Source organism: Scyliorhinus torazame, chromosome 30 (assembly GCF_047496885.1).
Source record: "Scyliorhinus torazame isolate Kashiwa2021f chromosome 30, sScyTor2.1, whole genome shotgun sequence".
Lineage (NCBI taxonomy): Eukaryota > Metazoa > Chordata > Chondrichthyes > Carcharhiniformes > Scyliorhinidae > Scyliorhinus > Scyliorhinus torazame.
In genome coordinates this window covers 29,545,810-29,562,937 of record NC_092736.1, presented here as the reverse complement: position 1 = coordinate 29,562,937, position 17,128 = coordinate 29,545,810, and the positions used below count along the sequence as shown (strand labels likewise).

The following is a 17,128-nucleotide window of genomic DNA, read 5'->3' as shown; positions in this document are numbered from 1 at the left end:
TTCATTCTCTGTCAAGCCCGTCCCCCACGTCTCCCAGATTCAGCTTAGCCGCGCCCCAGTGTAACCATAAGACATAGGAGTGGAAGTAAGGCCATTCGGCCCATCGAGTCCACTCCACCATTCAATCATGGCTGATTTCAACTCCATTTACCCGCTCTCTCTCCATAGCCCTTAATTCCTCGAGAAATCAAGAATTTATCAACTTCTGTCTTAAAGACACTCAACGTCCCGGCCTCCACCGCATGAATATCTCCTCATTTGAGAGATTTGAGATATGTCAATGAATCCTTTCTGCATTTGCTTTCTAGGTATAATCAGGCGTACCTTCCCTCCGATCTACAACCACTTGCTCCCACTGGGAATATCGTCTATGGCTATGCGACGTGAGTATCCTCCTGGTATTTAATTTAAGGAGATGATAATGATTTGCAGGCAAGATCTCATAGAATCATAGAATTTACAGTGCAGCAGGAGGCTATTCAGCCCATTGAGTCTGCACCGGCCCTTGGACAGAGCACTCTACCTAAGCCCATGCCTCCATCCTATCCCTGTAACCCAATAACCCTACCTAACCTTTGGACACTGGGGCAATTTATCACGGCCAATCCACCTAACCTGCACATCTTTGGACTGTGGGAGGAAACCGGAGCACCCGGAGGAAACCCACGCACACATGGGGAGGATGTGCAGACTCCGCACAGACAGTCACCCGAGGCTGGAATTGAACCCGGGTCCCTGGAGCTGTGAGGCAGCAGTGCTAACCACTGTGCCACCCCACTTGGTATCCGATCTAACGGGGCTGGTAGATCAGAGGCAGGACTAAGCCCTTCATTCCTGGGCCCCCCAACCACTATCTTCACAACCTCACAAGATCCTGCCTCTCTCTCACTCTGTGATTTGAGAACAGGAGAAGGCCATTCAGCCCCTCGATCTTGACCGTCCTCCAGTCTGATCGTGTCTGATCTATATCTTAATTCTCTTGATTCCATGTTCCGTAACACCGACTAACTGAAAAAAAAACTTAGCCAGTTGAACTCCTTCTGTTTTGAGCCGGTTCATAGAATTTACAGTGCAGAAGGAGGCCATTCGGCCCATCGAGTCTGCGCCGGCTCTTGGAAAGAGCACCCTACCCAAGGTCAACACCTCCACCCTATTCCCACAACCCAGTAACCCCACCCAACACTAAGGACAATTTGGACACTAAGGGCAATTTATCATGGCCAATCCACCTAACCTGCACATCTTTGGACTGTGGGAGGAAACCGGAGCACCCGGAGGAAACCCACGCACACACGGGAGGACGTGCAGACTCCGCACAGACAATGACCCAAGCCGGAATCGAACCTGGGACCCTGGAGCTGTGAAGCAATTGTGCAAACCACAATGCTACCGTGCTGCCCGTTGTACGTACATTACGCAGACCCATCCCATGGCTTTCATGTTTTTGAAAGTTAATGGATGGAAAATCCTGACTGACATTAGATTTTCTGTGGGACTGGCTAACCTGAATCGGAGGAACAGTTGGGACGGAGCTCGGCAGAGGCGGGTTGGGTGGGGTAGTGGGCAAGGGCAGAGTTTATTTTCTGCGTCATTCAGGCGGAGGATGAGAACCAGAGTTTGCTGTGTCAGAATTATTAGCACCATGGTAACCTGGGTGGAGCTGTAGCCGCCATATTACATGTTCCAGGCCTGCCAAGGGGATTCTGTATGCTGTTAATTAATATTAGCCGCTTTCTAGAAATATATAATTCTGCTCCCATGCCTTATGGTCTTATAGATAGGTTCTTGATTAATAAGGGGATCAGGGGTTATGGGGAGAAGGCAGGAGAATGGGGATGAGAAAATACCAGCCATGATTGAATGGCGGAGCAGACTCGATGGGCCGAGTGGCCTAATTCTGCTCCTACGTCTTATGGTTTCATGGACCCGGCAAGGTGATGCTCACACAACAACAGCAAGCTTTCCTAATACCAGTTCTGCAGTTTCATATTCGACTCCCCCAGAGTTTACTGGGTTGCTTGCAGATCAGCCTGAGGCCTATCCAAGGCCTCCCCAAAACCTGGCGAGCCCAGCGGACGGCACGGCAGCACAGTGATTAGCACTGCTGCCTCTCTGCGCCGAGGATCCAGGTTCCATCCCGGCCCCGGGTCACTGTCGGTGTGGAGTTTGCACATTCTCCCCGTGTCTGCGTGGGTAGGTGTGCCGGATAGGTGAATGGGCCACACTAAATTGCCTCTTAATTGGAAAAGAAGAATTGGATACTCGACTGTCAGTTTTAAACGCTGGCGATCCCTGTGGATAATTCCAGGAACAACAGTGGCCCATTGTGATCCAAGGCTAAGTCAAATACATTCTCCGGCACAGGCTAGTGAACTTTCTTGCAACCTGCAGTTATAGACAGATCATCCCAGTCACTAAGCAGAAAAGACCGCATTTCTGCAGCACCTTATCTGACCTCAGCAGGTCCCAACGTGCTATACAGCCGATAAAGTACTTCTTCAAGTGTGAGTGCCTGTTGTAGGAAACATGGCGACCAGATTCCACACACCATTGAGATAATCTGTTCGGTGGTGTTGATTGAGTGGCGGATATTGGCCTGGACATTGAGAAACACTCCCTGCTGCTGCTCGTCAAATCAAGCGTTACATTCAGGGCTAGACTAGGCGTCAATCTAATGCCCCATCCAAAAAGGCAACGGGCTGGATTCTCCTCTTCCCCCGGCCCAAGTTTCTCGGCTGCGTGCCTTTTCCCTGGGTTTGTCCACTCCCCCCCCCCCCCCTTTTCCCGATTGAAAGACCCCACGCCATTCACTGGCCAAAGAAATGAGACTCTGAAAGATTTAAAATGAATGCCCACACTCTGCTTTCTGTCTTCACCCAATCACCCGCCTACACCATAAATACTGAGATTGCACGGCCGCGAATGGCAAATCTGTCCCAATCTCAATTTCCCATTCTAAAATGCAACTGGGCCACCGGGGATTTTTTGGCGACTCCGATTGGGCTAACCCTATTGGGCAGCGCTGCTGTAGGCCCGGCCTTCAGGAGCGGAGAGGGGAAGAAAGGGCAAAGAATTGGAGCCATCGTAAACGTGTACAATATCTTTTCCTGGGTGCCGGGCTGCAGGTGTGAAGATGCGGAGGCGTACGAGGTGCAGGACGGAGAGCACAGCTCGGGAATCTTTATGAAGTACCTCAAGAGGCACATCCTGAAGAAGGAGAAAGTCACACAGATTTTGGAGAATGTCTCTGAAGGTGAGTGCAGTCGTTCTCTTCAGACAAAGGGCATCCTTTGCTGATAACGTGTTGCCTAGCTTTGTGCTGCCTAGCATTTATATAGCGCTTTCATAACCTCATCCATTCGCAGCCAATAAAGTACTGTTTAAAATAGTCGCTGGCACTTTCTGTCTTAATGTTTTACTAAATTGAACATTCAGATGCTTATACCGTGAGTACAGAGATCACATGGTCACTAATGGTAGAGATTGTTAATTCCCACCTGATGCACAGGAAGCTCCCACATGTTTTTTTTATCATTCATTACCGATCATTTATTGAACATTTCAGAGGGCATTTAAGATTCGGCCACATTACTGTGCATCTGGAATTCATAGAATCCCTACAGTGGAGAGGGAAGCCATTCGGTCCATCGGATCTGCACCGACCCTCTAAAAGAGCGCCCTATCTGGGTGCACTCCACCGTCCTATCCCAGTAACCCCACCTAAGCTGCACATCTATGGACATTGAAAGAGTCATTAGTGAAGTAGATGGGTTTCTACAACAATTGTTGTTGATATGGTGTTGCTAACTTTAGCCTTAGTTTAATTGCTCTGTTCTATCGCCTTTGTTCTTGAGTCGCCAGGTATCTTTCTGATACCGCCACGTGGTTCAAGTCCGAGTAATGATCAATAATTCAATACACCGCTTGGTAAGAGTTAAATCAAAGCACATTTATTATATACAGTAATCAATACTCATGCATAAATTCTACGTCTAGACTACTCCCTACAACTAACAGGCCAATACTTAACTTGGAAATGGCCCACCAGGTCAGGGAAACGAATGGCCTTTCTTTCGGGTTCTGAGCCTGCGGGATTCAAAGTTGGTACAGATTGATAGCTAGGAGCACCTATCTCGTAGCGAGCGTTGAAGTAAGACTTACGGGATGTTTCGCGATGGCTGGACCGGTCACTGTCAAGGGTTGGTTCGCGTTGCTGAGTGACCCGGTCAGAAGAAGAAGCAGAAGGGTGCAGGAGGATGCAGAAGGGGTAGCAGCAGGGTCGATTTGAACTTGGACTCTATTCTTATAGTCCCCAGGGGCTTCCCGCCTTTCGGGGCGGACCCTGTACCTGGTTCCAAGTGATTGGACTTTGTCCCAATCACTTGGTTCGATATTCTCCAATGCTGGAGCGATTCCTTGATCGATGGGCGGTCTTGAGGTGGTCGTTCACCTCCCTTTGTGTAGGCTTCTGTTGGCGCCGAAGAGTCTGGGTTGGCTTTGTGTGTCTAAATTGTTGCACATTGTTCCCGGGGATTACTCATTAGTATTCAGATGGCTGGTGTTTTATTGTGCTGATGGCTACAGGTATCGATCTTGTCTGGCCTTCCCAGAGGTGAATACACAGTCTACCTGTAGCTGCTTGTTTTAGTCCTGTTGGCTGGTTTTCCCATCAGCCTTTGCCGTTCACCATTTTAAATCGGGAGTTAGCCATTTTAACTGGCTACAATGGTCAACGTTAGCCTTTGAGCTCCAGTTTTGCATTGAATTCAATTACCTGCCATGGTGGGATTCAAACCCGGACCCCCATAGCACTACCCTGGGCCTCTGGATTACTCGCCTCCCCGATGCGATAATTCGATGTAAAAAATCCCTTGCCGCTATTGGAAACAAAGGAGGGCACTCCCATATTGTGATCCACATTTATCGGTCAATCAATTTCACCTCAAAAAGTAATTGATTCCACTTTGTGGGATCTTGCTGTGCCCAAATTGGCTGCCGTGTTTCCTACGTTTCTTCAAAAAGTACGCCATTGGCTGTAGAACCCTTTGGGGATCCTTATGGGCGTGGAAGGTGCTATAGAAATCCAAATTCTTTAGCAATGAGGCGTAAATGGAAAACAGGCAGAGAGGGGGTGAAGTGCCACTGGGTATGATGCAAGCGATAAAGTCTCTTGTTACCAGTTGTCTGCAAATAGAAGCAAGGAACCAGTCCAGCTCAGGTCATGTAAACACACACGCGAATGCCTGGAAAGAGGACAGCAAAGTAAACCAGCCCGAGTTTCCACTGATCAGGCCAAGAACAAGGAGTTAGCTTGGAGCCAAACAAAGGGCCTTAATCTACCGTGACTGGGTATCTAACGAGGTCGGCCGCAGGTTAACCTTGCCCCTCCGCGTGTTGGCTTTCCAATATTTTGCTCGGGAAGCTGCTGGAAGTGTGAGCCGATAATGGCGCAGTGAGGGACCCCGCGAATCTAGGAACCGCGTCAAAGGGGCAAGTAACTGCGCGCCCCCTTAGCCAATTGAAATAAAGAACACGAGGGTGGAGAAGGAAGTGTTTAGATTATTTTAAAAATCTCCAACAACGATTAAATGTTGATGCACGTGACTCCACACTTGTAATAGGTAATTACCAGTGCCAGAGGAGCTGGCTGATAGTAATTAGCAAATTATCACATCATTAAAAGGATACTTAGGCTGGAATGGCCAAGACTTAACTCTCCGGGTTTAGTTCATACCTACTGTCCAAATGTAGTTACATCATACCACTCGATGCAGATTAATAATGATGAGACAGGCAGTGAGGTGCTGTTTTCCTGGAACTGTTTTTATTCTTTTATGGGACATGGGCATCGCTGACATTTATATTGCCCCTCCCAAATCGCCCTTGTGTGAGCTGCCTTCCTGAATCTCTGCAGTCCCTGTGGTGCAGGTACACCCACAGTGCTGTTAGGGAGGGTGTTCCAGGACTTTGGCTCAGTGACAGTCAAGGGACGGACGGTATATTTCCAAGTCCAGATGGTGTGTGGTTCGAAGGGGAACTTGCATGTGGCAGTCCCATGCATCTGCTGCCCTTGCCTTTCTGAGTGGTAAACGTGGTGGGTTTGGAAGGTGCTGACAAAGGAGCCTTGGTGACTTGTTGCAGTGCATCTTGTAGATGGTACACATGACTGCCACTGTGCATACGTGGTGGAGAGTGTGGATGTTGACGGTGCTGGCGAGAGTGCCTATCAAGCGAGGCTGCTTTGGCCTGAATGGTGTCGAGCTTCTTGAGTTGTTGGAGCTGCGCTCATCCAGACCAGTAGAGAGTATTCCATCACACTCCTGACTTGTGCCTTGTAGACGATTTGACGATGGGCAGCCTTTGGGAAGCCAGGAGGTGGGTTACGTTCCGCAGGATTCCCAGCCTCTGACCTGCTCTTGGAGTAGAACAGGGAACTTCTGAGAGCGACTTTTGGATTTAGCCTGCCCTCGACTGAAGGTAACTGTGGCATTTGCACATAAATAACAACTGCTATCAGCCTCATTCTCTTTTTAACAACATTGTATGATCCAAAAACTAGCCTCGCAACAGCAAAACAGACCTGAACCATTGCCTGGCCTTGAGCACAATAAAATAAAAACTCATCAGTCCCAATCTCAAAGGATTTTACAGTCAACAAAGAACCCTTTAGTAATGTAATTTGGGAATTATGACCACTATTTTGCACACAATTAGCTCCCAAAGGCAATTCGATAATGACCATTTAAGTTCCTCCTTAAGATGTTGGTTGAGAGACAAATAGAATTGCTGCAATGCAAAAGGAGGCCATTGGGCCCAATGCGCTGCACCGTGCTACGCTGTGTACCTGCTGCTTGACTGTACCTACTATTGAGCTGTAAAGATGAAAAATATATATGTGGGGAATATTGTACATCAGTACTGGCCCCTATGAGCATCCTCTTTTGTTGTAAGGTAAAGGTAAAGTCACCACAGTCCCAGATGACCGTAGGCTGCTTTCCCCTTTGGGGGGGCGGGGGGGGAGAGAGCTGACTGGTGGTGATTTAACCTGAGGATCACCACACGTCAGGCGAGGTTGGGAAGGTGGGGCCTTCATGGATAACCTCAGCCGGTGAATTGACCACGCCCTGCTGGCCTGGCTCTGCATCACAAACCAGCTGTCTAACCAACTGAGCTAAACCGGGACCCGGTACTGGAATGCTGTTTCACTGAGGATTAGCGCGATGACGTATTTTATAAGTGCGTTCATAAGAACACAGGGGCCGGGATTCTCCAAGAGCCGCGCCGCTCCGAAGCCAGTCCGCCGATTCCCCGGCCGGCGGAGAATCGGCGGCAATCGCGCCCCGCGCGGTTGGGGGCTGCTGAAACAGGCCCCCGAGGCGATTCTCCTCGGGCGGTCGGCCGAACGCCCGCCGTCCTGGTTCCAACCTGGTACCACCCGGCAGGAGGGCGGGGGCGGGCCTCCACGGGGTTCGGGGGGTTCAGGCCCGCGATCGGGGGCTTCCGATCGGCGGGCGGCCGCGATCTGGAGGGAGCCTGCCTCCTTTCGCGCGGCCCGCTGTTAGGTCCCCGACGTGTTGCTCCCCGCCGGCGCGCAGACGACCGTCGCGCGCATGCGCAGGCCATGCAGGGCCGCCTTTCGCCGCCGGAGCAGTGCCCAGTACTCCGGCATCATGCTAGCCCCCTGAACACTGGTGAATTCCGGGGGCCAGGAGGCCCGTTGATGCTGGCGTACACCACTCCAGTGTTTACGCCGGCGTCAACATTTGGCCGGGATTTTGGAGAATACCGGCCAAGAACTAGCAGTAGGAGTAGGTCATTCAGCCCTCGAACCCCCCCCCGGGGTTAAGTGCAGTAAATGCAGTTCCTAAATACAGCACCACAACCAGGAACCGCCGGTCCTACACAACTGTGCTTCACTTGTGTGCATTACAATGCAGACATGTCCGAATCCCCTCCACGTCCAACATCCCTCAGGCAGCCAGATGTAATCCTGGGGGGGGGGGGGGGAGGCCAAAAGAAAATAAACCCTGGTAAATTCCAGAAACAAATTGTCTGGGAAATTCCTCTCCGAGTCCCTCAGGTGATTGAAACCAGTCTGGTCATCCCAGGTTCTGAGAATGTCACGAAGCTACCTGCCTTCTGTCTGAGCCGATTGTATTTGTGCAACTGAGACGCACAGACTGGGGGAGTTCCAGCTCCTTCATCCGGCCTAGACTCAGCCAGCTGATCTAGAGACTGTGGCCGACAGCCGGGATTGGAGGTTAGAAAGGCACCAACATCACCGCACCCACCCCCCCCCCCCAAAACCCCTCCCCACTTTTGCGGGGACAAACTGAACCAGACTGTGACAGCAGATGGGCTGGCAGCGCTCGCAGTCTAGGCTTGTACGTGAAGAATGGCCCGTTGGGGCAGATTGCTATAACCCAGCTCGGACTCTGCAGTTGTATTGGGCTGGCGGGTGGAGGGTAGCGGGTCGGTGGGTGGTAGTCGGGGTAGGGGGGGTTGGCCAGGGGGTAGTAGTCAGGTGGTTGGAGGGGGAATCAGGGAGCCAGTTGGGAAGGGGGGTTCGAGAGGGATTGCTGGGGTTGACCTGAGGGTTGGGTGTCTGTGGGATGGGGAAGGGGGGGAGTTGGGGGGGAGTGTCAGGTGGTTAGTCGGGGTGGTTGATGGGTAATCAAAACAGGTGGGGAGGTCGGGGGTGGTGGGAGTAAGGTGAAACAGCGAATGGGGAGGGGTTGGTGGTGGAAATGAAGGAAAATAAATAGGAGTGTCAGAGAACCAGGCAGGTCGATCTCTGGTATAGACACTGGGGGAAAAGGGGGCCATTATTTCACAGCACTCAATTGTACCTCCAAACCGAACGAGAAGATGTGTCGACTTTGGGCATGAGTTGCACTTTGCAACTCTCTGAAAGAAAAGGAGTTACATTGCTATAGCGCCCTTCACAACCTCGGGGAAATCGTAAAGTGCTTCCCAATGTAGCACTTCTAAAATGAGACCACCGCTGTAATGCACGAGACAATGTTGCCGAATTGCGCACAGCAAGTTGCCACAAACCGCAATGAGACAATGACCGGATGGGCCGAATGGCCTCCTTCTGCACTGTAAATCCTATGATTCTACGACTTGAGCGCTCTGTTGTCATCTTGCTGGTTTGAAGGGTTGACATCTCATCTGAAAGAGAGCGCCGCACCCCCTCAGCAGGGCACCAGAGTGCCACCTTAGATTATGTGCTCAAACCCTTGGAGTCAAATCTTCCGAATCGTCGAGGCCTTGGACAGGAGAATGCGGGGGAGTCGCACAGGCGCTGCGCGGGGGGGGGGGGGGGGGGCGGGGGGGCAAAAATATTTGATACAAAGATAAATCACTTTGTTCGTTTGGAGACGCAGGGCTGTTGATTAAGAACAGCCATTTCTGCTTGGTTGATAATGTTTTGCCATTTTAAAAGGTCTGCCTGGTAATCAGACTCCTCTTTGTGGGCTGGACCTGCGTAAGCAGTGGCCTCATTCGCCTGAAATGCACACTGAACTTTCACAGGGATGGGGGGGGGGCGCAGAAACCTGAACTCCTTGACCTCCTGCCCACTGACAGCTGCGTCTGCAATGGGTCCGCAGCTCGACGCAATACAGGGATATGGAAAAGCGATCCCAGCTTTTCCCCGGCCGATGGAGATCAAAGGCCCGGGCAGTTTAAATAGAAACAGGCACCATACCAATGGAATCCCTGGCTGGAGCTATTGCTTGTGGCAGCAAGGGGCCTGTGGAACAGGCCCGGGATAACAGGCTGAAATCTACTGGAAACTTGGACCTTGATGGATTGTTGGTGCCTGCCACAAATTGCAGGAAATAATCATGGCTTGAGTGACTTCAGCCATTGTTTGGACGAACGCCACAGATCCTGGGACCCACGGCACTGCTCAACTAGTGGTATCTGACGACGGTGGGATTTATCTTTCCGAGATTACCCTCCCTTCAACTCGTTGTACAGAACTTTGCTGATTTATTTCACTCATGTAACATTCATTATCTTCCTCTTTCACACTGGCTGGCCAGAGCGTTTCCTATTTAATAGAATTGAATATTTCAGAACCATTTACCGATTGGAGCAATTCACCAAAGCGATCGAGAATGTCACTGGGTGCATCGGAATATAATAATAATCTTTATTGTCACAGGTAGACTTACATTAACACTGCAATGAAGTTACTGTGAAAAGCCCCTCGTCGCCACACTCCGCCGCCTGTTCGGGTACACAGAGGGAGAATTCAGAATGTCCAATTCACCTAACAAGCACGTCTTTCGGGACTTGTGGGAGGAAACATGTCGCATTTTGCAATTCATTTCGATTTGAACATTCCGCTCCGCAGAAAAGGAAATGCACCCCCCCCCCCCCTGAGGAGTTTGCTCAGCCATTTCGGAGGGCAGTTGAGAGTCAGCCCCATTGCTGGGGGTCTGGAGTCACATGCAGGCCAGACCGGGTAAGGGACGGCAGATTTCCTTCCCTCCAGGAAGGTTTTCGCAACAATCGACGATGGGTCCGCAGTCACCATTAAATGTTCAGTTCCAGGTTTTAATTGAACTCATCGGCCATGGTAGGATTTGAACCCAGGTCCCCACAGGATTAACCGGGGTCTCTGGATTCGGTGTGACAATGCCACTTTGTCACCGCCTACCCTCTGCACTGACCCTCTGAAAGAGCACCCTATCCAGGCCCACTTCCCCCGTAACCCCACCAAACTAAGGGGCAATTTAGCGTGGCCAATCCATCTAACACACACATTTGGTGAAGGAATATCTGTGAAATGTGCCTATTTAAAGTATTGGAATGGGCAGTAGAGACAGAACAGCAGCTCTGAGTTTAAAGGAAGGAATATCTGAAAAGTCAATTTTAATAAATGACTCGATACAAATCTTCTGTTTCACTTTTTGCTGCCTTTACCTGTAATGACACCCCCGCTTGGAGATGAACTTGCCCACCAATACCTGATGATCATGACCATATCGGAGCCTTTAATTGGTTCAGCCATCAAGTTTAATTAGTTCAACCATAGGTTTAAGGGCAGCACGGTAGCCTTGTGGATAGCACAATTGCTTCACAGCTCCAGGGTCCCAGGTTCGATTCCGGCTTGGGTCACTGTCTGTGCGGAGTCTGCACATCCTCCCCGTGTGTGCGTGGGTTTCCTCCGGGTGCTCCGGTTTCCTCCCACAGTCCAAAGATGTGCAGGTTAGGTGGATTGGCCATGATAAATTGCCCTTAGTGTTCAAAATTGCCCTTAGTGTTGGGTGGGGTTACTGGGTTATGGGGACAGGGTGGAAGTGTTGACCTTGGGTATGGTGCTCTTTCCAGGAGCCGGTGCAGACTCGATGGGCCGAATGGCCTCCTTCTGCACTGTAAATTCTATGAAATAGGGTTGCACAGTGGTTAGCACTACTGCCTCACAGCACCAGGTCCGATTCCGGCTTTGGGTGGGTGTCTGTGCGGAGTCTGCACGTTCTCCCCGTGTCTGTGTGGGTTTCCTCCGGGTGCTCCGGTTTATTCCCACAGTCCAAAGATGTGCAGGTTAGGTGGGGGTACGGGGATAGGGCGGGGGAGTAACCCTAGTAGGGTGCTCTTTCAGAGGGTCGGTGCAGACTCAAAGGGCCAAATGGCCTCCTTTGCACTGTAGGGATTCTATATGACTTGAAGGGGAACCTCCAGGTGGTGGGGTTCCCAGGTCTCTGCAGTTCTTGTCCTTATGGCAGTGGGCGTGGGTTTGGCAGGTGCTGCCTAAGGAACCTTGGTGAGTTTCTGCAATGCATGTTGTAGATGCTATCCACGGCTGCTACTGTGCGTCGGTGGAGGAGGGATTGAATGTTTGTGGAAGGAAGAGCAATCAAGCGGGGTTGCTTTGTCCTGGTTGGTGTCGAGCTTCTTGAGTGTTGTTGGAGCTGCACTCACCCAGGTGAGTATTCCATCACACCCCAGGCTTGTGCCTTGTAGATGGTGGACAAGCTTTAAGGGGTCAGGAGGTAATTTATTCACTTTTACGAGCCTCTTAGTAACTCCTAATTTAGTCACAAATGATTGGGGCAAAAGAAAATCACAAGATCTGCCAGATGTAAAAAAAGCGAGCTTCCCCGGGGCAGCACAGTGGTCAGCACGGCTGTCTCACAGCGCCAGGAAGCCGGGTTCAGTTTCGGCTTTGCGTGATTGTCTGTGCAGAGTCTGCGCGGTTTCCTCCGGGTGCTCCGGTTTCCTCCCACAGGTTACGGGAATAGGGCGGGGTCTAGGTCGGCTGCTCTTTCAGAGAGTCGGTGCAGACCTGATGGGCCGAATGGCCGCCTCCTGCACTGTAGGGATTCTATGATTCTGCCATGCTGGATGTCACGTGATGCAGCCGCAGCGGGAGCTTTTGTACAGAACCTACTCTTTTGAGGGCTTTGACTGAGATGTCCGAATGATTAATCTGGTGATGCGAGTGTATGAAGTTGTCGGGGACAGATAAGAATCTCATTCAAATCTTTTCCAACAGTGCAGCATTGTTCAGATCATATCGGAAGTGTTGGTTTTCATTATCGTAATTGTCTTTGATTCTTGGTGTCATGATCATTTCCGCCTCTGGTGACCCTTCTGATCTCGAGGTCACTGCTATCCCCTATCAGGTTGCTTTGATACGGAGGTCATGAACTTTGTGCAATATTGCAGGCAGTGCCTTGGCACCTTCCTATCTCAGGCCACCTGTAAGGGGGGGGCGCCCCCCCCCCCAAGCTTCACTGTGACACCCTCCCCCCCCCCCCCCCCCCCCCCCCACCCTCACCAAGGTATCAAGGGCTCCTACACTCCCCACCAACCCTCCCAACCCCTTCACGGGCAAGAGCCCCTCCCCTTCACGGGCAAGAGCCCCTCCCCTTCACTGCAAGAACCCCTCCCCTTCACTGGCAAGAACCCCTCCCCTTCACTGGCAAGAACCCCTCCCCTTCACTGGCAAGAACTCCTCCCCTTCACTGGCAAGAACCCCTCCCCTTCACTGGCAAGAGCCCCTCCCCTTCACTGGCAAGAGCCCCTCCCCTTCACTGGCAAGAACTCCTCCCCTTCACTGGCAAGAGCCCCTCCCCTTCACTGGCAAGAGCCCCTCCCCTTCACTGGCAAGAGCCCCTCCCCTTCACTGGCAAGAACCCCTCCCCTTCACTGGCAAGAACCCCTCCCCTTCACTGGCTAGAACCCCTCCCCTTTACTGGCAAGAACCCCTCCCCTTCACTGGCTAGAACCCCTCCCCTTCACTGGCAAGACCACCCTCCCCTTCACTGGCAAGAACCCCTCCCCTTCACTGGCAAGAACCCCTCCCCTTCACTGGCAAGAGCCCCCTCCCCTTCACTGGCAAGAACTCCTCCCCTTCACTGGCAAGAACCCCTCCCCTTCATTGGCAAGACCACCCTCCCCTTCACTGGCAAGAACCCCTCCCCTTCACTGGCAAGAACCCCTCCCCTTCACTGGCAAGAACCCCTCCCCTTCACTGGCAAGAATCCCTCCCCTTCACTGGCAAGAACACCACCCCTTCGCTGGCAAGAACCCCATCCCCCTCACTGGCAAGAACCCCTCCCCTTCACTGGCAAGAACTCCTCCCCTTCACTGGCAAGAACCCCTCCCCTTCACTGGCAAGAACCACTCCCCTTCACTGGCACGAACCCCTCCCCTTCACTGGCAAGAACCCCTCCCCTTCACTGGTAAGAACCCCACCCCTTCACTGGCAAGATCCCCCTTCCACAAAATGGATCCCCCCCCCAATGGAGCCCCCCAGAAGGGTCGCCCCAAGCACTTCCCCCATGACCCCCCCCAGGAGATTATACTGCATCCCTGGCAGCACGGTAGCATTGTGGATAGCACAATAGCTTCACAGCGCCAGGGACCCAGGTTCGATTCCGGCTTGGGTCACTGTCTGTGCAGAGTCTGCACGTCCCTCCCCGTGTGTGCGTGGGTTTCCTCCGGGTGCTCCGGTTTCCTCCCACAGTCCAAAGATGTGCAGGTTAGGTGGATTGGCCATGATAAATTGCCCTTAGTGTCCAAAATTGCCCTTCGTGTTGGGTGGGGTTACTGGGTTATAGGGATAGGGTGGGGGGGGGGGGGGTGCTTGGATAGGGTGCTCTTTCTAAGAGCCGGTGCAGACTTGATGGGCTGAATGGCCTCCTTCTGCACTGTAACTTCTATGAACTATCTATTAGTGTTGGGTGGGGTTGCTGGGTTATGGGAATCGGGTGGAGGTCTTGACCTTGGGTAGGGTGCTCTTTCCAAGAGCAGGTGCAGACTCGATGGGCCGAATGGCCTCCTTCTGCACTCTAAATTCTATGATAATCTATGACTGATTTCGGTTGATCGGAAGCCGTTGCAAACTTCACCGACATGACATCACGTGGGCAAAGTTTGAATATTCAGTGAGGCGGGAATCGTGAGTCCGGACGGCCGGTTAATAATATTCCTTAAAATGCATCTAAATGAGGCGGGAACCTCGTTACATCACCAGCGTAGGGAGGGGGGGGGGGGGGGGAGAATCGGGAAACGAGATCTCGCCAGCGAGAATCCCGTTCACAGGCTCTCGCGAGACTTTGCACCTGTGCCACCATCTGCGCGCCCCCCCCACAAAGACCCCCAATTGGTTCTTAAATGGTTTTCGGGTGTGTGTGATGCGCCTGAGGGGAAACTATTTGCCCGGACACTGGTTGGAACTGCACCACTCCTCTGCACAAAAGTCCTCCCTTTGTTTAATGTCTAATCCCAAGGATGGTGCGTCTGACCAGCTGAACGCTCCTTCAATACAGCACTGGCGGGGCAGCCCAGGTCCTGTGTGTGCTGAAACCTCTGGAAGTGAACTGGTCACATTCGGAATAGATTGACCCCGGTGGGGGGTCGGAGAATCGCTCCCCTGCAGTTTGCACGTTCCCCCCTGATTGTGTGGGATTCCTCCGGTTTCTTCCCACCGTCCAAAGGTGTGCAGGTTAGGCGGGGTTACAGGGATAGGGCGGAGGAGTGAGCCTAGGTAGGGTGCTCTTTCGAAGGGCTGGTGCAGATTCGATGGGCCGAATGGCCCCCCTTCTGCTCTGGAGGGATTCCGTGGATTCTAATTCCATCTCGAAGCTCATCACCTTTGAATAGTAATTGCAGTTGTTTTGTAGGCAAATGAGGCAGTTAATTAGTCCGTAATTACTGAAATAATTAGCCAGTTAATTTGTTTTGGTGCAGTTGGGTTGAGGGAGGAATGTTGGCGAAGGCATCAGGAGAACTCCCCTGCCCTGATTGGTTCAACACATTTTAACTTTCCGATCCACTCGTACACAATTACACGCTCCGCTCACGTGACCTCCACCTACAGGATAGTTATGAAAAAGCTATTTTAAAATGTTTCTCTGTGAAATGTGTTACCGATCTCCTCTAATGAACATCCATCATGTGTGCCAGGAGCGATTTCTAACATTGGGGCCAAGTTCCCCAGCATCTGGAGGGTGGGGTTTTCCACGGCGGAGGCAGCTCCCCCTCGGCGGCCTGCCGCATTTTCCAGTTCCGCAGAAGTCGATGGCGATTCACATTCCTCATCTGTGCCGGGGTGGGGGGGGGGGGAGGATCGCCACCATTGACTAGAACCTCGATTGAACCAGCCACTTAAATGTCGTGGCCTTCAGAACCGATCCGAGGCTGGGTTATTGGGTGACAATAGACTCACTTTCTGACTCTCCGGAGTCTTTGACTTCTCGAGGCAGGAGTGCAACGGAAGACACTCAATTTCCCCGGATGGACAACACTCGAGAAGCTCGACACCATCCAAGACGACGTATTCTGCCTAATCGACTCTTCACCTATTAGAACATCGAACATAGAAAGTACAGCACAGAACAGGCCCTTCGGCCCTCGATGTTGTGCCGAGCATTGTCCGAAACCAAGTTCAAGCTATCCCACTCCCTGTCATTCTGGTGTGCTCCATGGGCCTATCCAATAACCGCTTGAAAGTTCCTAAAGTGTCCGACTCCACTATCACAGCAGGCAGTCCATTCCACACCCTAACCACTCTCTGAGTAAAGAACCTACCTCGGACATCCCTCCTGTATCTCCCACCCTGAACCTTATAGTTATGCCTCCTTGTAACAGCTACATCCACCCGAGGAAATAGTCTCTGAACGTCCACTCTATCTATCCCCCTTATTATCTAATAAACCTCTATTAAGTCGCCTCTCATCCTCCTCCGCTCCAAAGAGAAAAGCCCTAGCTCCCTCAACCTTTCCTCATAAGACCGATCCTGCAAACCAGGCAGCATCCTGGTAAATCTCCTTTGCACCCTTTCCAATGCTTCCACATCCTTCCTATAGTGAGGTGACCAGAACTGCACACAATACTCCAAATGTATTAGCGTGAAAAGATCTGACTCCTCCACCATGGTTGCAGTGTGGACCATCTGAAGGATTCGCTGAAACAGCTCACCCAAGATTCTTTGATGGTGCTTCACAGACCTGTGTCCTGTGGAGGGCTGCAAACGCAGGGGAACGCCATCTCCTGCCATTCCCCTTCAAACCGCATGCCATCGGTGGGAAAATATTTCCTTTTCTTCGTTGTCGCTGCGCTCAAGTGCCGACTCCCAAACAGCAAGTTGAGGGAATCATCTCCGTGGTGATGACCACAGCGGAGGGTCACCGCCACCTCGATTAGGGAGCACAGTACGAAGTCTTACAACACCAGGTTAAAGTCCAACAGGTTTGTTTCGATGTCACTAGCTTTCGGAGCGCTGCTCCTTCCTCGGGTGAATGAAGAGGTATGTTCTAGAAACATATATATAGACAGATTCAAAGATGCCAGACTATGCTTGGAATGCGACCATTAGCAGGTGATTAAATCTTTACAATCAATGACGTGTTGAAGGCTGTGAAGAAGATGGTCATTGATGAAGATGAACATCTTGCCAAGGTCATCCCCACACCCCCACTACTTGCCTTCAAACAACCGCGCAACCTCAAACAAACCATTGTTTGCAGCAAACTACCCAGCCTCCAGAACAGTGACCACGACACCACACAACCCTGCCATGGCAATCTCTGCAAGACGTGCCAGATCATCGACATGGATACCACCATTACACGTGAGAACACCACCCACCAGGTACGCGGTACAT

At 51.7% G+C, this 17,128-nt stretch overlaps 1 protein-coding gene across 3 annotated transcripts in view; it reads left to right on the top strand.

Annotated features, from left to right (window-relative positions):
- malt3 (MALT paracaspase 3) overlaps positions 1–17,128 on the top strand; it is a 178,608-nt gene that overhangs the window by 115,922 nt on the left and 45,558 nt on the right. For all 3 annotated transcript variants that reach the window (XM_072493082.1, XM_072493081.1, XM_072493083.1), the window contains 2 exons: positions 309–383; positions 3,126–3,253. In XM_072493082.1, coding sequence (XP_072349183.1) covers positions 309–383; positions 3,126–3,253 — 203 coding nt within the window. The remainder of the gene's footprint in view (positions 1–308; positions 384–3,125; positions 3,254–17,128) is intronic.